Raw genomic sequence first — 21,087 nt, 5'->3', positions numbered from 1 at the left:
ACATCATGTGACAACACAGAACCATTTTTAATTCTTTCTATTTATGTTGTCACTTGTTGCTCAGGTAGAAGTCTTCTGTTCTAATAGCAATGGATCATCCAGAATTAATTCTGAACTATTTTTTTCAACTTGAACTCTACCCTGTATCTAAGGATACATTTTGCTTAAAGGCTGGGCAGGAAATAACAAGGTCAGAGAAAAAGCTTATAGCTAGTGAAAAGTTGAGAAAAACAATCAGGCTGAAGCATAAAGATTGAAGAACCTATAAAGGCATATCAGTAGAGCACAGAAAGGGAATGTGGAACTACTGGTGCGAACAATGAAAGCAAATGTGGAATAAACAGAAAGGAAAGACGATATATTCAGAAAAAAAACAAACAGCAATGTGAATTGGAAAAAAACAAAAGATAGTTTTAAAACAGGACCAATTTAGTGAAAAGAATAGAAAACTCTTTTCATCTCCAAAAAGGGTGAAAATCAAGGATGACTGGCACTGTGTGCTCTATCATGGGGCTAGTTTAGCTAGAGCTGAAGGTTTCTCTGTACTCAAAACACAGTAAATTTTGAAGAGATTAATAAATCCAACTCTTCTGATTTGTTAGAAATAGCTTTTAAACAGGAGTTGATTATTTTTATTCAGAAGCTCAGAGATACTCCTGAAGAAGTGTAAATCCAAAGCATGAGAGATGTGATTTGCAAATCCAGGGAACACCCATATGTTTGCCATAGATTGCCACAACAAACCTGGGTCAAGCACTAAATATTTTTTAATATCATTACTTATGACCTAATTATTTATAAAGAAGGCATTTTAAATTAAATATTATAAAGTTTCAATTCTTTGATAACTGTTTTCTTCTCACAAAGAGGTTATAATAGTTCAGGAATGGATTTTTTTTAAAAAAACAACTACAAAACAATCCATACACAATCAAATTCCTTCATTAAAAATCACACCTGAAACACTGCAGTAATTTTCAGGCCACAGTCTTCCTGTCCTTTCACCTCAACTACCCAAAAGACTCCCAGGAGCTGCTGATTAACTCACCGTCAGAGCCAGAAGCTTTCCATAGGTGAGATGTGCTGGGATGTGGTCGCTCTTGGATCGCAGTGACTCCACGTACCAATGCTCTGCTTCTGGCAGACGGCTCATTCTCATATAGGCTTCTCCTACAGGGTCAAACAAATACTAGTGAGAATATCCCAAAATTTTTCAGGTTTCCCATAGATTTATTATCTCATTTATAATTGTTTTATTTACTAAATAGGCAAAGATCTTGGAAAGTGTGACGTGCTTTGAATGTCAGCAATTAAAAATAATAGTAAACAGTCTCACTGAGACTTTTGGCCTCACTAAGGCTGAAAGAGTGTGGTTTAGGAAGCCTTGTAATAGAATTGCAAGAGGTAGCTCTAACTGCCAAGTTTCAGTTAGAAGTCTCAAAGTAACAGAAGAGTTACTTCTTGCCATCAGTCTATACTGCAGAGCAGGGAGTACAAGGAATAATACAGAATGAATTTGCAATTAACCATAGCACATCAAGAATCTAGACTTAAAAAAAAAAAAAAAAATGGGTAATGTTAAAAAAGCAGTCCTGAAACCATTTTGGAGGGAGAGTGTGATACAAAGAAGCCTAATCTCCATAGGTAGTCAAATTAGATCATCTGCCACAAAAATATTAAACTAGAATACAGAATTCTAATTTTAAAATTGCTAGTCTTAGGAAGTTGCATATGAAAAGATCTGAGTTGGATTTTTTTCAAAATAAAACCCTTTACTGTGAGAGGCTGAGGTAGGCAATGTTGAAGAACAGGATGTCAGAAGGACAAATTGTGGTATAGATAATTGCAGTCCTTAAGTTTCTCAGAAGAGATTTACTATACTGGGAGGGCAAAGCTAAGAAACAATACAATTCAAATTCCTGAAGGTTTGAAATTAGCAGTATCAACAAGTACATAGTGGTGAAGAAAAGCAGCTTTCAAATTAGTTCTCTGCATTTCCCTCTTTAGGTGAGGGTCCGAAGGAGGGCCACAAAAATGATCCAAGGGCTGGTGCAACTCTCTTATGAATATAGGCTGAAGGAACTGGGCTTGTTCAGCCTACAAAGGAGAAGGCTGTGAGAAGACATCATTGTAGCCTTCCAGTATTTAAAGGAAGTTTATAATGATGAGGGAAATCAACTTTTCACATAGGTAGACAGTGATAGGACAAGGGGACAATGGTTTTAAACTAAAGGAAGGAAGATTCAGATTAGACATCAAGGGAAGTTCTTCACTGAGAGAGCAGTGAGGTGCTGGAATTGGTTGCCCAGAGAGGTTGTGGATGCCTTCTCTGGAGGTGTTTACCCAGGTTGAATGGGGCGCTGGACAATCTGATCTAGTATGTGACCTAGTGGCTGGCAACTCTGCCTCTGGCAGGGGGGCTGGAGCTTGATCCTTGAGGTCCCTTCCAACTCAAGCAATTCTATGATTCTACGATTACACAGCTATTTTGCAAGAGCTCTAGGTGTATATAGCTCTAGGTGCCTGTTCCCAACTGAACAACTGAAAATGCCCACTGCAGTGTGCAGATTTCATTACTAGATTTTTTTTTTCCCTATATTTGTCATAAAACACAGGAATCCTTGGCGAAATGTGGCAGAAGTTTGAGTTTCCAGATGTATGGGAATTGCTGTCACAGCCTAAACCAATGATTGAGCACCTGGTGAAGGGACACAGTCAGCCCTGGGAGCACATGTGAAAGCAATGCACCTGTGGGACCAGAAGGGGTGGAATCTGGTTCTTCCCCTCCCTAAGCCTCATTTAAGGGCGGGTGACTACAAGGGAAGGATCTCTACCTGGAGATCCCTCCTTTTGGAGTATTTGGTGAGCTCCGATCCTTGGGACAGATAAGCAAATCTTTCTTTCTTTAACTGAGTTATTGCTATTGTCCTTTTTTGGGTAATTTAGAACTGGTTATCTGCCATCGCCATTCCCTATATTGAAATTAGTCAGAATTTGCACCAGCCAAAGTTAAGGGAGGCCTTCCAAAAAAGGGTGCAGGTCTGTACATCCAATAGACCAGGATTTCTAATTGAAGAGTCTACATAGCATTTTGTATTCATATCCTATTCTCGATATCTGATTGCATACAGAAGTAGCTGATGTTTCAGTCCCAGCAGTACACAACTCACTCTATTGCTGGTCCAATAGAGTTTTGCTGCCCAAGCTAGAAGAACAACTCCAGAAGAACCCAAATCAAACAAAAAACCATCCAAGCTGGGGAAAAAGCAACAGCAAGCACAACACAAATGCTCCCCAAAACCTGTGATCAAATTCAGAGATATTAACAACATGGTAATGTTTTTTCCCCACTATGCTTACACTCACAAATAAGTAGCATAACATTATGCTTAATATATCTTATTATGCACAAAACAAAGTCAAGAAATCAAGTGTGTATTTTATATATATATAAGCAAGCTTTCTATATTTCTCCAGATTCTTCGGGAATGAAAGATCATCTCTAAAAATACAGCATAAAAAACAAATGTTAAAATTATCCCTGAATAAATTAAGAATAAATAAGTAGTAAAAATAGTAGTAAACATTAGATATTTATATTAACTAGTAAGAGAGAATCAGTTTGCTACCACCTGTTTCCTCAGAAACATTGACTTTATACTTGATAATGAAGTGTAATACAAGTTTAATGCAGAGCTTCCAATTAGAAAACACACGGTAGATTTAGTATATACTGCTTTATTGTTAATTACTACTGTATTGTTAATTAAGGGCCATTTGCATGAAAGCATCTTTCTTTCCAGACCTATCTATGTGGTTCTAGATTAACCTCCCACCTGCTGACTTCCAATTTGCTTGGTTTCATTATAGGTAACATAATTCTTTCAGTACTACAACAGCCAGACCTCTACAAAACCAAAGCCAAAGCCATCTGCTTGCAGGGAACACAGCAGACTTATCAGTAAGTACAGAGGAACCATGCTGCAAGAGCAAAAGCTTCTGCAAAAGCACTGTGCTTCTATAGGTTCCACATACTCACAGTTTCAGATTAAGAGCATAAATTTTTCTGTAGTTCTTCTCTTAGGATCTCAAGAGATAATGGCTATAAAGACAACTGAAAAAAATCTCTCTGTGAAGGAGATAATGCAGGGTAAATATGCTTTGTATCATCCTTGTACGTGTAATTATCTGCCACTCAAATATCTAGATGGTAAAACTGTAACATAGAAAAGGTCAGAACAGAGTAGAACTCAAAACAGCAAAGAAGACAGAAGTGCACTGTAAAAAGGAAAAGCTCTACTGTGAAACTTTAGTCACAATTTAAATTTCATTTTTCCATAAATTCTTTGAATTGGGAATATAAAGAGCTGGTCTTAGAAAAAAGATGGAAGCCTCTGCTCCTGTGTACTTCAATACCATAATAAGTCTGTGTCCTTCCCAATGCAGCTGCACGGCCTCTTGTGCAAATTAAGGCAGCAGATGCACTTACCATAAATGCACAGCATATATAATTTCCTTCTTTTTTTTCCCCTAGGTATCAGTGCATACAATAACATAATAAATCTAGCAGCATAGTTTGCTATAGTGTATTGATGTGTAGGATACACTACAAGAGATTCAGTCTTGGTGGTAAATATGCAGTGCATGTACATCCTCTCTGAAACAGCTGAAGCATGTGAGCTTAATGAGCATCACAATCTGCATAGACTAAGCATATTATATTTTTTTTTCTTTCACAGAATAATCTCCTTGAAGATTTCAAGAAATGCACTGTATTTTAAGCGGGTTTTTGATGGATAGGAGCCAATCCACATTTACTTTGAGCAGATTCTTCCAGCCCTCAATTAGCCAAAGCAAAGCCTTTGATCTGATTTAATTAGACCAGTAATCTACTTTTGAAAAAAAAAAAAAATACCTGAAGTGGAAAACAGATATAAATAAAGGGCAAAACAAAATAGTTGCACCACAAAACAGCATGGACTTAGCACAGCTGTTTCCTGTTACACAAAGACTTCCAGAGAATGGAAAATATTGACAGAAATGGCAGCACTGAACTCACCTGAGACAGATAAGCTCATTTTCATTTTCCAACAGATGTGCAACCAGCAGTAAACTGTAAGGGTACAAACTGACCAAGAATTCATAACTAAACTAGTGATTGCACTCTTCTTCTTTTTTTTTTTTTTTTTGGTCATTATACCATAGACATTTTACCAGAACAGGTTGTTGTTTTTTTAGAATACTCTTTATAGAAATACTTTCCATTAAAATCATGTAGAATCATGCCTAACTGGGATTTCTGTAGTCCAGTTTCAGCACTGGACTATATTTTTAGTCTACAAATGCCTCTTTTCATACAAAATCCTATATGTTTAAAATACAAATACATGACAGGCTTAGACTCTTGGCCCTTTCAGAAATCTGTCTAAGAAAATAAAAGCATTTCACAAGAAATTATAGCTCAACGGCCCAAAGAGAGAACTAAGAAAATCTGAGAACCTGACACACACACAAAAAAAACAACAAACCCAAACTGGTCTCAAATGCTGCATCCGCAGTTCCCTCAGCAACTCAGTGCAGTTATTTTCATACCCAGTTTGAATCCCTCACATGAATAAGGTGAAAACATAGGAAAAGGGTCAATCAGCCCAGAGATTTACACACATTTTTGAGCAGCAGACATGAACTACAGTAATCTGAAAAGTTTGGGTATGGTTAGGATGGGGCTTGAAGGGGGAGAAGGGAACGAAGTCTTTTACGCTTCTTACTACTGGAGCCAATTCCATTCTTATTCTAGATCATCCAACGAACTAAACATATGAAATAAAAAAAATCCTTCTTTTACAACAAAGTTAATCTAACAGGAAAAAAAGTGGTCATAATGTATGTTTAATAAGCAATTACCAGCAAAGCTTTATGAGGAACATAGTAAGTGCACTGATGGTTGGACTCAGACAAGTGGAGGTACCACACTTTGCACAAGATATGACATGGGATATCCATTTCACAGCTTAATCATCTTTGGCTCTTAAAAAGTAAGCCGTGCACAGTATGAACTGTAAAACTACACCAACGAAAGTGTTTCTTGGAGTACTGAACATTTAAAAGTAATTCAATAAAAAAAGCATTTAGTGGGAGTGGGGGGGCAAATAGGATAGGAGCCTTAACAATATTAACAGGTTTTTACAAACAGCCACATCCACTCAAAAGCATAATCAAATAAAGTGATAGTTATGTTACAATCATCAACACAAAAAATCTCTCTACATGCTAAGTCTCCATGCTTATGATGCAAACTTCTGCACCAGATGTAAAATCTGGCTCCCCTTTCCTTTTCTGTACCTGGCTTTCACTATAGTATGATTTGTTTTCTGTGCATGTGCAATGTAGCAGATTAGCAAGGAGAAATGTAAACTGCGCATCATTAACCATATTCACTCCTGCAATTCTAGCTTCTTTTATAACTTGCATTTCTCTCATTAAAAAAGGTTTGAAAAACTTTGCATGAAATGCACTTGAAAATAGACAGTCAGACGTTAGTCAGCAAGAGCAGATGAAGTATGATCACAGCGTTTATCTTTATGACTTTATCTTGCCAGCTTAAACCTGAACACCACCACTCCAGCATCCCTGTTGTTATGTTTTCAATATTGAAATAAAGCCTTCATGCCCCACCTCACACCAATTCACTGGCAGGAGTACAAATTACTGTAGCAGGTGGGCCAGTGTGGTTTTAAAAGCAATGTAATACAATCAACTGTACAATATCAGATTTCAAGAACGCAAAAGACATCGAGAGCAAAGGCTGATCCTTAAGCAATCCTAATATTGGCATTAAAGTGTTCAAGATCCCACAGGGACTATTTTATCTTTTGACCCTAGGTTTTAATTGAAACTTTAAACAAAATATATTACCTATTTAATGCAGCTGAGCTGGACTCTGGCCTTTGTAGTGCATGCTGTCATGCCAAACAAATTAATCTGTGTAACCTTAGTACGTACTTTTTAATTTACATCAAAGAAATATGACATAGGGAAAATAAATATCGAGCCAACCCTACACAGCCTGTTGAATAATTATTTTGTTTCTACTTTTTGGGTTTAATTTTTAGCTGTTTGGAGTTCTTTAAATTTAAAAAAAAAAAAAAAAAAAAAAAAAGGTTTTACTTCTTGGTACAAAGCCAGAGAAACATATGGTTTCTTTAACTGAGTTGTTGCACACCTGGCAAAATAAATCACAGCAACAGGAGACCAAAATCTACTCTGCAACTTTTCATATGCACAAACTTAGAATACTTGATGCAGGTCTTCTGGCCCTGCCTTTTGTGTAACGATTAAAATGCAAAATCAAATGGATGGTTTGCTTCTTGAAGCCCAATATTTTTTCCTCATTTAACAGGGAAGTTACTTGGAGTTTTAAAGAATGAGTCAGCTGGACAGATTGGCACACTAGAGGAATGAGTCCCTGGGCCTGGCTGAGCAAAAGGCCAATAGAAGCAAGTGCAGGAAAAGACCTGTAAGACAAACAGGGAAAGCAGGTGGTGTAAAGGCTTAACACTACTGGAGTGCTAATGCTGCCGCACTTGGAGTGCTGGAGCTCAAACCCTAATTCATTCAAACAGTTCATCTTCTGTTTATTTTCCTTCATGTATTTTATCTACATTATACATGGAAAGAAGCCTTCTTAAAATTCTCCATGAAATAATCAAATAGTTATTAGAAATTAATGGAAGTACTGTTTTCTTAGATCACATGCCAATATCTGACACTGAACCAAGCAGAGCTACTACCAGATACTTGGAATACATCAGTCATAATGATTACTGCAGCAGATACATAATCCTCGAACTGTAACTACTCTTCGCTTTCATGATAAGCCACGAAGACCCCCTCCACACGTCTTGACAGGGAAGGATACTTCCTTCCTGCACAGGTAGGGAGCATACCCCAGCTGCTCCCCCTTCCTCCTCAATACAGTGAATGGGCACAGATCAGAGACAGCTTCATGCAGCACCAAGCACAAGAGACAGGACTGGCCTATTTCACTGCCTCAAAGTCTCCTAATTAAAGGCAAGCAGTAGCCAGACAAATTTATGTAAAGCTGTATATCAAAGGTAGTGTTATGGTGAGAGTGTTTATAACTTTGTCTTGAACATCAAAACAGAAATAAACAATCCAGTCAGTTCTCTGGTACCCAGTGGCACTGTATGAACTGCAGAGCAGATGCACGCCTGATAATGGATGTGTTCGCCTTGTTCTTTTGTCACATTCGATGCAAAGAGGTGACTGAATTGGTGTTTGGGATTAATCTCACACAACTCAAGCTAGCAAGTCTAAGCCAGCCATCTCAGCTCCTTTTACAGAAGAAGTATGCTTGCAGAGGATTTTTCATGTAAACTAAAATAGGTGTTTAAGACAGGTGGGCTAAATTACTTTTCTTACCACAGGACAAGCCGAACACAGTTACCCAGTTCTGACATTTCATCTGACCTTTACGCTTACAGACAGGAGAGAACAATCTGATTTAGTTTGTCTAACTGCAGTATGAGTGTTCATGTGGACACACCCAGGACAGCTTTAAACAAACCGTCTCTTAGCATTGCTGCACTGAGCCCAGTTGAAGTCACCATCTGGCTCTTCACCTAGCCTCTTGGATTGCCTTTGCAATAGAGCCAATAAGCCACACCTCAGCAACGAATGTGAAGCAAGTCCTGCTTTCTATGCAAAAGCTGCAATCACAACAGCAACCAAAATACAAATATACACCATGTCCAGTATAACCTGTACTTTACAGTGCCCCATAATAGCCTGAAAGAGGCTATGGTAAGCTCAGCTGGCCCTGACTTGTTATGCCACCAGGATATTTGTGGCTGTCATAAGATGCCTAAAGGCAGTGGAGCCCAGCGTGCACACTGAGGCAGTGGAGGAAGCATGTGTAGCACCAGCCAAGCCTGGGCAAAGGACTGAGCTGGTCTTTGTGCTCACTGTCACTCTGTGAGTTAATACATGCAAATCCCAGAAGTAGAGTGAACGTGGACTTTGTGGACTGAGGAAAGGACAAAGAAAGCTGAGAAAGACCTCCTTACTAAAAAAGTAACCAATAGAAAAAGAAGTAATATATTAAAGAACCTTTTAGGACATTATGATTCTAAAAGGAGCACCTATTCATGGGAAAGAAAAAGGGTGACACAGGCCTTATAATGAAACAACCATGATGTGGGAAACAGCATTGGTTTTCATCTTGTAATTTCTGCACTTCTGACAGCACTTTTATCAGAACTATGAAATATATATCTGTGCTAAAGAGGGCAATCAAACTTCTGAGGGTTTGCTAGAGCCCTGCAGTACATCAAAAGCCACTACAGGACACCAATAATAAGCAGATGTTTAATTCCCACAGAGCTATGACTACAGATAACCCCATCAAATCCATCAGGAAATGCTGATAAATAAAAATGATAAAGAAATAGTTCAGCTAAGACTTTCTAAGAAAAAAAAAGCATGTGCAAATTTTAGCCATTTGCATTGATCTGGTAATGCTCAGAATTTAGGAAGAAGTAAATCTGCTGAACTGTATGAATTGTTAAGAAGACATTGGATACTTTGTCACAGTGACAAATATTTATTTTAGCATTTGCGGAGATTTGCAAATATGTAGCATTAGTTACAACCAAAGTTTCAGAGTACTTTTCCCATGTCCAAGAACCTGTAAGGAGCTACTGAAAGATAAATTTTCCGAGTAAGTAGAGAAGAGTGAGTGGTGCCTCCTTTTGACAGCTGCGTTAACCAACACACAGCCTTACCTTTTTGGCATGAGGGATCCTAATTGCTTCTACATATATTTTTTATTGTTCCACTTCAAACTATTTCAAACACATCTTAGGACTATTTCTTTCTCAGATAAGAGCTTGTAGAATCTACTCATCAGAAACTGAGGTGGGTTAGTAGAAATGCATGCTTCTTTAACAATAATTCCACTTAAACATCTCAGGAACAATTAAGAACTGTTCCTCTTTTTTGCAGATCTGAATAGTACAAATAATACATATATTTTTTTCCTGTTACTGGTTTAATGTATTTTGTGTAAAGATGTGATTAAAAATACTATCTTATTAAGAATACTATCTTATTAAGAATACTACCATATTAGATGAAATTTTGTTATAATTAAGGTCACTTTCCACTCCATTTTCTATAAAGCAAATGCAAACTCAGTTTCAAAGAGAAATAAATAAGAGATTAAAAAAACCTGAACACTCTTAGATCACAGAATCACAGAACTGTAGGGGTTGGAAGGGACCTCCAGAGATCATTGAGTCCAACCCCCCTGCCAAAGCAGGTTCCCTACACCAGGTTGGATATCCAACAGTTGATAGTCTACTGTGCTTCACACAGCATTGTATTTACTGGCATCTAAGTTCTTGAACCTTGTTTGGCTTGTATCTACTGAAAGCAACTATTTTGTTATTATTAGCTAATTCATTCTGAAGCAGTAACAATATACTTACCCATCATGTTGTATAAGCTCTGTGGTGCAAACTGCCTTGGCATTTTCTGTATTGCTTCTTTGTAAACAGTTAGGGCATCCTGAAGAGAGAGACACAGATGGGACAAATCATTAGTAAAGGACCAATTTCAAAAGTGGTTTTACATATAAATTATAAGCAATCTATCTTCTCCAAATAAAGAGATGCAGAGGGAGAAAACACATCTGTATCATAAATATCACAGAACTTTCACATTTCTCATATACAAAAGTTATACAAATTCAGTGAAGCTTGTTGGCAAGAGATCAAGTTAGTTCCACTGATACAACTCCTTTCCCACATGAAAATGTAAGGAAAACTTCTTTAAATTCCTTGAAGAGTTTATGAATGTATATAAAATTCTATATGCTAGATAATATAGGATAATACCAAATAATAGACAAAGGATTTTCTGATGACTAAGCTACAGTAAGTGACCTAAAAATAAAGAAATCATTTTCTACCACCAAGGAATAACAAAATATAGCAAAAGCACAAGCAAAATTTTGCTCCACAGAATGAGATGGATTATAGTTAGGAATGCCAAAACCATTTTCCTTTTACAAACATGCTGTGCTTTGAATTACTTCATTATGTACCCATGATTCATTCAGCACTTAAGATGCTTACTGGTCAGTCTGTTCGCTATGCATCGCTTTCCACGTCATCCCATCAAATAGTCACAGCTTCTGACAACTGAAATGTGATTGAAAAATCTAAATGTATGATCAAGCCTGGGTCAGACTTCCATGACCACCAGGCGGAAACCCAATGTTTTAAATTTTTAAAATCTCTTGTACTATCCAGGCATTGCACTCTACCTCTACACTCTATCAACCATGCAGGCAATATGCTGCTGTTCTCTTATCTTTATGGATGTATTAGCTGCCTGGGCCTGTTTTAACCAATTAGTAACTGCTGTCTGACAGAGCTGGATTCAGCAGTCAGACGATAGAGAATCAGTAGAGCTTGTGAATGTCTGATCTTAAACAACCAAGTTAGCTTTTGCAGTCAGAAAGAGTTATATTGATCAAAGCCATGTGTAACTCCTGTGCTGAAATATCCTTGGCAATGCAAAAAGAATGACTTTCTTTCAAATACTGTAAGAGGTGAAAACTCAAGCAAATAACCAGTTTTAAAAATTTCCTAGGGAGAATGGAGAGGAATCTCAGCAGTCTACACATGTAAATGAGATAGATGTGTTGGGTGCCATGTATATAAAAACTCAACTTACTTTGGCACTTAGGCCAAATTATCTCAAAACAGCACTGGGATTTTAGCATACATAACAAATGGGGATGCTTCCAATCACTGAACTTCTGAATTGTTCCAACTAAGTTTAATTCTTGGAAACATTAATGCATTTTAATAACTAAAGATGGACACACTATTTTGAAGTAAAAAGCCAATATGCATTAGGTCAGCTGGACTGTAGCAGCCTAATTCTTTTCCCAGCAATAGGGACAAAGGCAGAAAGAATGAATTAGCACATAATCAGATGTGATCACTGGCAATACCAATTCTGACACTAGAACATCACACTGCAAATTAACATCTTCCCACCCATGGTTGCAGAGAATAACTACTCTCTGCAGAGAATACTAATCATGATTTGATGAAATTCAGTCAATTAATGCCTGTGTTGTGTTTTGACAGTCTGGATGGAAATAGTGGGCCATTATATGTGCATGCTATTGTAGACAAATCTGGAGTGTTACCTCATAGTGTCCTTGTTCATGAAAAAGTTTTCCTAAATTATAAAGACAACTAGTAACAGAGCTTTTATGAGCATGAGGATCCTTCAAATTTTCATCAGGGATCTCTGAACACTTTAGGAATGTCCTCCTGGCTTCCTCTGTCTTCCCCTGGTTCATCAGGATGATGCCAGTATTTAAATAGGCAGCTGTGAAGATGGAAAGAAATGTCATATTTTTAAAGTAATATCAGAAAGAGATCCTGTTACTATACAATTGCTGCTATAAAGAGGAACAGGTAAGAGTGTAATTGTTCAGAAGCAAGAAAGGAGAATAGAGGCTATAAAGACTGAGGAAAGTGGAAAGGGAATACTGGTTAAGCTGTGTGTTCCATGTTATTCCTCTTCTTAGGAGTGTATCAAGCATATGCTGTCAATGCTTGAAATGTTGAAAACTTGGTATTTTTTTAATAAAGACATATAGATATGTCTATGCATATGTATGCGTACACACACACACACAGACATGTGAAAGATTCAAGATTTCACCTACAAAAAAAAATCACTTAAAAAGTATTTACTTAATTTCAGAACAACACTTAAGTTTGGGCAACACCTTATGGATTATTTCCATTTTTTCCATATAAGAAAAGAAAAATTAAAAGACTTAAAAAATATTTATATTATTCACTTACACCACCTAGTAAAATAATCAGAGATTGGCTCTAGGAAAGAGATAACAGGAGCCTATAAATTTGGGCAGAATCTACTGATAACTATGCCAGATCAGAGACATTTTATGTTCTACCTGTGCTGTCCAGTGTTAAATCCCTATCTGCTTCTTCTCTTCAGCACAGTAAATAAAACCACTGTAAAATTTCACCACAGTAAAACAATGTTTTCAGCTGGAAAGGGTGAAATCTCTTCTTTCACTTTCAGAATGAAAAAAATGTGTGGGGGAAAAAATGCTTTAAAAATGCCTTTAAAATGCTAATCAATGTCATGCAAGCTTGTTGAGCTGAAATACTTACAAGCTAAGGTGGGTCTGCTACCAATAGCCAGTTTATAGTAATGCAATGCCTCTGAAAACCTGTTGTTTTCCTGAAGTAGTAATCCTCTGCACACAGATGAAAGAGAAAAAGAGAGGGAGGAAGGTTATTCAAAGTGTAATTTCAAAACATATTTTATGTCTCATCATATCAAATTAAACATACGTATGAAAAACAAAACTGAGGTTGTGGGTGCTCCCTAGCTGGAAACATTCAATGCCAGGCTGGATGGGGCTGTGAGCAACCTGGTCTAGAGGGAGATGTCCCTACCTATAGCAGAGGGGTTGGAACTAGGTGATCTTAAAGGTCCCTTCCAACCCAAACTGTTCTATGCTTCTATGATAAGCTGAGAGAAATATAATAAACTCGCATGTTACTAACAATTCATTTGGAAATTTTTTTGCCTGAAAACAGGATTAATTCATAGACAAAAGGTATGTTCATATGACTTTATCAAAGCTATTACATTCAGTAGTTTCAGCTTGATAAAAACAAGAAGATTTATCGACTCATTTGACAAAATGATTTTTTAAAGTGGTTGGAGTATGGTGGAGTTATTTGTAACCTTTAAGTCACTCATGTTTAGTTTGTTTTCTCTCCTTGACTTGAATTAAGCAGACTTTTTTCAAACGCATAATAAAGTTAACCACCTAACACTTCTCTTGTATTACCTTAACCAGTTCTTGCTGAGCAATTTCACTAGATTATCCAAGACAGGGCTAAGCATCTACATCCATTCTTTTTTTTTTTTTCTTGTGTCTTCTTTCTGCTCTGACCAAATTTAATAACTTAAGAGATGTCAAAAATGATTCTTAATTCTTCCAGTTTTGTTAGTTTCATAATTCATGAGCTTTAATTAAAGCTTTTATGACAAGTATCTCTGTGAATTACAAATTACAGAAGCCATACAGAAGGTACGGAGAAATTAGTGGTGTGGAAATCATGAATTCACAATTGTATGCTTACAGGAGCATTCAAAGCATTACAGCATTCCCAAAGTTTTAAGATCAAAAGTATACACAAATGCCTAGAAAAGCAAATATAAGAAAATCGTTAATAATTAGCTATTTTAGAGCTCGGACTCAGACATGATTCAGTGGGAGATGATCCTGTTTATACACTTCAAAGTACTCTGGAAAAAATAAGTATTTCTTTTAGAAGGTGGAAGATGGAGGATTATAATCTCCATTTTTATTTTTCCTACAGAATCTTTCTCTCCTTCCTCTATGCTTCTGATAATATCTTTTCAAACTGCAAAGAGGTTGGTCTTTTTTCCATTATCCATTTCCAAACAGAAAAGCTTTTTCCCTCCAAAATATCGGGAAAACTTCTTGAATCAAACCAGTAGACTTCATGGGTATAAAAAAGTGTTATTTGCTTCTGATCACTGGGTCAGAATTGAACAGAATGAAACAACATACATATTCTCTCCATCTGTACCAAGTAGCCTCACGTTTGAAACAGTACCTGTCCATTAGCCCCAAGTTAGTCAGTAAGGAACTCACTTTCTATTTCTAGTATAAGCACTTCTCCATATTAAGAGAAGTAACTGGTTAACAAAAACACAAGAAATTATCTTGGTATGTATATGTTAATTATGCTTTTTGGATTAAAAGCACTTTTATTTATCATTATTACCAAATTTGTCTTTTCTCCCACTACATGCTCTACTACTTGTGCTCTTAATTTATTACTTGAAACTTTAAGGCTGTTTTTTTTTTTCTTCCCATACTTCTACTCCAGACAGCTTTAAAAAAAAAAAAGAAAAAAAGGCAAAACGAAACAAAACACAGTTGTTCCTCTAACAGACATTCTCTCACAAACATAAAAACATAAACTGCTCAGATGCATGATTATTGAATTAATTGCATTAATTTCAAATATTTTCATTTCTATTATTTATGAGATTTGGTCTGAAAAAACAAAATATAAACAGAAGGATGGATATGACCTAAAAACCTTGATCAGGCATGAAACTGCCTCCTGTCCTTGTGAAATCAGTCCTGATTGATCACTGGTTTTCCCTGTGGCTACTGGTAATACAAGCTGACTAGATTTATGAGCTTCTATTTCTAGCTTCAGGTTAAACAAAGATAGGAAAAGTTGTGAAGAAAAATTCAAAAATGTAATTTTCATTGAGTAAAACTAACAGAAAAATAGTTTAAAGAGATGTACCTAAAGAGAGATACTTCACTTTCCAGATGAAAAATCAGTTCCTCCCTGGCTTTAAGCTCAAATAGGATGATTTAGGCATATAAATATGCTCATTAACCTCTAAGGAGTGCAGGAGGAGAGCAGGAGGTGCTCCAGGCACGGAGCAGAAGCTCCCTGGAGCCCAGAAGAGGCAGGCAGAAGCCCGCAGTGGGGCAGGAGGACTGGGGGAACTATTGCCTGTAGCGGTCTCTGAAGGGCAGGCCTCATGGTACACAGCCATGTTGGAGAAGTGCTTGAGGAACTGAGGAGCATAAAGAGGAGCAGAAAAAGTGAGACCCGTAGACTGTAACAACGTAAGCCCATGACCTTTCAAATGCTTTGTATTTGTTTGTTCAGATCTACTCTGGTAGTTTCAATTCCCTCCTTCCTTCCTTCCTTCCTTCCCTCCCCTATAGCTGATTGCTAGGGGTAAAGTTGGAAAATGGCAATGGCAGATGGAGTCTCTGCTGCTTCTTCTATTGGCTTTCTAACTTTTCAGTCAAAAATAAGTTCCTTTCCATTCATCCGAAAAGGAGTGATAACGAATGAATGATGAGTCTATAAAAAATGACAAACTGTCAGGAAAAGCTTCCTGCATGCACATTTCCATTTTGAATGTTTAGCCAAAACTTTATAATTTGACTTGCAAAATTATCTATTTCCACAATCAAACTTTTTTTTTCATGCTTATTATTATGCTTTGTTACATTGAAGACATCTTTGGGGCACTTTTTTTAAAGGAGAAAGTTAATTTTTATCTCACGTTGACACTTCTACTGTTTATAGTAGGGACAAAAGAAAATGTTGGCTCTGAATGACCACTTTCTAGATGCAGAGGAATAATGCCCCTAAGTGGAAGCTCACACCTTGTGGGCACAGCCTAATCTCTGATAGCTGCCAGCAGTTGAGGCAGATGGTAACATATGGAAGTTCCTCCTCTGCCAGGAATGGATCTGTTCTGGATATGCCATTCCCTTCCTCTGTTTACACTTTTAACTCGTCAGAGGTTACTGTCAGAAGGCATAAGGAGTGGATAGAAAGAATTTGAAAGAGGAGGTACAGTGCAGAGCACTGACCAAAAGCCAGTTGTGAAGCAGGACAGTGAATCTGCATTAAGTACATATCTACGTTTAGTCATTACAGGGATACAAAGTCTGCCAACCAACCAACCAAACAAACAAAAAACAACAGCAAACCACTTGACAAGCTGCATCAAGTTTGCAGTTTTCAAGCTCTTTTTTCCCTACAGTTTACTTCTAGCTGTAAAGCACGTAAGTTAAAACATTAATTGAAACACACAACTTCTGTTCAAAGAAAGTTTGCTCACATAATTGCACAAATGTGAAGTCTACCAGATGAGAGGGAGCAAAAAAGATTAAGTGGCTCCTTTTGCTTAGTAAAAGCAAGTACTGTGGAGGAATAAATTTTCCCTCTAAAAATACATGAGGATGAAATTACTTGTAAAAGGAAAAGCTACTTAAACCACAGGACACAAAGTAAATGGATATAAATTGACCATGAACTAATTTAGAAAGAATTAGTAGACAAGTAGACAGCAGCAAAACTGTGGAACACCCTTACAACAGGCTTTGTGTGTGTGTGTGTGTGTGTGTGTGTGTGTACTGCTTCTAGCTAAATTTACAGTGGAGTGCGAATCACTTGTGAAATGGAGGATATGAGCTGACTACTTGTAGCATTAGCAGACCTCAACCACCAACTTTGGAAGCATCTCAGAATCCTGTTTGTCTAGTTGCAGGAAAAAGAAAAAGAAAAAAGTTAATTTCTGAGTATCTAGAAATGCTGAACATTAGTTTCATAAATAAGGGCTGCTTATTAACACATATGAAGCAGAACACTTCCCCAAAACTAGTTCTTCACTGCAAGCATCCTGAATTCTTTAAGCTGCCAATTTTCATCTATTTGAAACAACAACTTGACCAACAACTTGAAAAAGTCTTTCTGCCTTTCTTCTTGGCCTTGTTTTTGGTATAAAGTCACTGAATACTAATAGGAAAAATTATTTTCAGGGACTGAAAAGTAGACACAAAACACAAGTGGACAGTCTATTGCTTTGCTCTAGTTACACATTAATTTCTTCCTGGTGCATTTCAGCTGCTCTGTTTAATAAGTGAATTCCTTAATCACAAAAACTGACATATAGTAACCACATACATACAATACAGAGAAACCATAACTGTCATGAAGGTAAACATGGATGTTAGTGAAATATCTATTAAAATTTCAGACCAGGTACAGCAAAAACAGAAGTGTTTTGTCCAAACCAACTCTTTCAATGTCATTTGCAAAACTAATGGACAGAAAAATAGCAACAGAAAATACAGCAGCCCAGCACATGAAGACAGTAAGTCTGCTCCTTAATTAATGTTTTTGTTGTTTCGTCTTGCTTTTAAGCAATTAAACTATTTAGCTACTCAACCACATGACTGCTAACCTTTTCTAACAGTCTACAACTAATTTCCATTAACAAGAAAGTCAGTCATTAAGGAATAGTGCAACACCCCGTTAGCAAATATGTAAATAGAACACAAATCCTAGTTTTTGTAGTCAATAATAATCCATATCCAGTGAGTAGTAACATAGAATGATCATTTTCTTTGCAGAATTTAACAACCAGAGAAATCATAGCCACATTAATAATTTATTTGTTTTTTTAAATACTGAAACAGAACTATTACCCACAGAATTCTCTAACTCTCTCTAGTCTTTCAGATAGCACAGAAAGAATTCTTTTTCTCCCATTTACAGGAAAAAGCTCTTCAAATGCAAGTAAATTGGACAGCAAATAGTTCTGTTCTTCCTTCTCTTCCTCAGTCACTTCAGTTGGAGTTCCCATCATAGAATCATCAGAAATCATAGAATCACCAGAAATCACAGAATCACTCAGGTTGGAAAAGACCTTAAAGATCATTGAGTCCAACCACAACCTAACCATACTACCCTAACTCTAACTAAATCATCATGACATCAGCTGCTTAAAGCCCTGCTGCCTGGACAGAGAGGGAGGGATGCTCCTGGACAAGGAGTGGCATTGCTTCTGCTTCTTCCCCCCCACTCTTGGTGCTGAGCAATTGTAAACTGTGCCAGCACCACGCAGACAAGATGCGTGATCCCTCATTTGCCTCTGCAAGCACTGTGGGATGAGAACTTGACAGAAACTCTTACAAGGGGGGCCATTTATAGAAACACAGAATGATTTGGCTAAAAAGGGACCTCAAAGGCCACGTAGTTCCAGCTTTCCATTCATGGGCAGAGGCATTTCCCGCTAGAACTGGTCTTCAATACTTTCCAGAATGGTACATCTACAGCTTCTATGGGCAACCTGTTCCTCTGTCACCACCCTCACAGTGAATAAATTCATCTGAATATCTAATCTAAATCTACCTCCTTTTAGTTTAAAGCCATTACTCCTCCTTTTAGTTTAAAGCCATTACTCCTTGACCTTTCACTGCACTGCCTGATTAAAAATCTCTCTCCAACTTCCCTATAGGCTCTCATTATGTACTGGAAGGTACTAATGAAGCTGAACTGCTGTGTCCACAGAATGGACAAAGTTCATGCACAAACCATTTCAAAGAATGAAATGTGCAACTGGATGCCACCAAATGCATTTCAGCTCACAATTCTGATTACAAAAATATTGGCACTTCATCACAGGTTCTCAAAAAAAGGCCCACAACAGAGATTTGCACTGTGTGATGCCACTGGTCATTGAAGTGTCCTTTGAATGCTACCTCAAAAACCAGTCTTACAACACAGCAAGACTTTATGCAGAGAGCTTCAGTTACAGAAAGACACAAATTTGAGCTGCTACCCTTGATAGATGACGAGTGCTGGCAAAGTACAGATTAATTCCAAACAGGCTTGTAGCAAGGTTTTTTTTTCTGAGCAGAGAATGCAATGGTCAAGTAGTAAAACAGTCAGCAATACATCCTCTTTTTTAAACTCAACATCCTGCATTGTAAAAAGCTTATGTGCTATCAAGGAAGAGGAACCGTAACCTTGACTTGTATCCTACTATGTAAAGAAGTAGTGCAGCAACTCTGTCTGTGAAGGTTCAATTCCCGGTCAGCACACGTTAGGAAGATAGCTTACTTTTTGGGATTTTCAACTTTTACAGCTCAAAGGAGATTTCTGTGCCAGCACCGTTAAAAGGTAGAAGCTGAAACACAACTTCAAGTGTTTTGTAGGCTAAGATCAAGAAAAAAGAATTTATTGATTTCCAGAGATTTCACCAAAGGATGCAAAGCTAAAGACTGTGAATGAAACACCTATATAACCTCAGACTTCACAGAATTAAAACGTCAGTTACACTGAAAACTTTAGGTAACAAAAGTCTAAACAAAAATAAATAAACAAATCCACATTTATTCACATAATACCTTGAAGCTACCAAAGAAAAAGTTACAAAAAGTCAGGCTTTGAATATATTCAAAGAAATTATCTGAACAATAAACTTGTTCTCAAAGCACTCAAGCACTAGACTCAAAGCACTATCGCTGTAACAAAAATAAAGGCACTGAGGGTGATTAGTCAATTTATTCGTTATTGTCCATTGTACACTCCCCAAACGCATCATTACATGAAATAGTACCGTTCCAAAGGTATATTAAACGCTTAAGCAAGATTGCAGATCTACTTTAATCTGCTGAGAAACTCAAGGTAGCATAGATCACTGCTATAATAACAAAAGCATACTCTAAGCAAAGCTTGGCCTAAATCCAAATGAAATAATTAACAATAAACTGTTTTTAACTGATAAACAATTTTACTTTAAGCAGTAATTGGAAGTAATTTTAAGCAAAACAAAAGAAACCCTGAGCTTTAGGTAACAATCATAAAAAGGTTAACAAGCCATAAAAAAAAAAAAAAAACTAGTTTATTGTTCATCTGCTGATCACTGTCTACTTTGAAGGAGCAAATATTTTCCTATAGCTCTGTCCTTGGTATTTCACAGTATTAGAATAAATGGATTTCTTAAACACGTAGAAAGAGATCTTTATTTATGCTGATTTATCACCTTCTGAAATCTAGCTGAAATCAGCAATACTACATAGAATTTTAGAACTTGGTTTTGAGATTTGGTAGAATTACCTGCAGTGCTATCTCAAGCAGGAGGCCATGCGGTATGTATGTTGAAGTGTAAACCACCTTATTACAGTCACATTTTAATACAATTTCCACGTACAGTAGAAAATCAGAGCCAAAATCCTTTCAGCACTGAAATTACTATGAAAATCTCAACTGCTCTCAGAGATGTCAAGCTCCAAAATCCTGTTGAGGTTTTCATGAGGCTTTTAGAAAAAAAAAAGCTTCCAAACAAGAAGTCAAGGCCTTAGCCTGAACTCAGGTTGTTAAAATTCCAGGCCAAAGATCTTATCCTAGAAATAGGCTGTTTACTGGGCAGTTTCACTTTTACATATTTGGACTTGAGAAATGTCAGCACAAAAAACCTATTTCAACTCACATCTAAATGAGCGATGAACCACCAACTTAGTATTACTCTTAGGAAGAGCTTTTCTTTTTTCCACTACTATTAATATAAAATTAAAAATAATTTCTTAGTTGAAGATGCAGATTAACTTGGAACTTTCCCAGGTTTCCCAGG

At 37.0% G+C, this 21,087-nt stretch overlaps 1 protein-coding gene across 4 annotated transcripts in view; it reads right to left on the bottom strand.

Moving 5' to 3' along the window:
• TMTC2 (transmembrane O-mannosyltransferase targeting cadherins 2) overlaps positions 1-21,087 on the bottom strand; it is a 235,915-nt gene that overhangs the window by 50,863 nt on the left and 163,965 nt on the right. For all 4 annotated transcript variants that reach the window (XM_031589647.2, XM_031589648.2, XM_090139358.1 and 1 more), the window contains exons 5-8: positions 13,251-13,336; positions 12,245-12,429; positions 10,509-10,587; positions 1,049-1,170 (exon numbers count right to left, since the gene is read on the bottom strand). In XM_031589647.2, the coding sequence (XP_031445507.2) occupies positions 1,049-1,170; positions 10,509-10,587; positions 12,245-12,429; positions 13,251-13,336 (472 nt within the window). The remainder of the gene's footprint in view (positions 1-1,048; positions 1,171-10,508; positions 10,588-12,244; positions 12,430-13,250; positions 13,337-21,087) is intronic.

Source organism: Phasianus colchicus, chromosome 1, assembly GCF_987193195.1.
Source record: "Phasianus colchicus chromosome 1, bPhaCol1.hap1.1, whole genome shotgun sequence".
Lineage (NCBI taxonomy): Eukaryota > Metazoa > Chordata > Aves > Galliformes > Phasianidae > Phasianus > Phasianus colchicus.
Note: the sequence above shows the minus strand (reverse complement) of the source record. Positions and strands in the feature narration are given on the sequence as shown.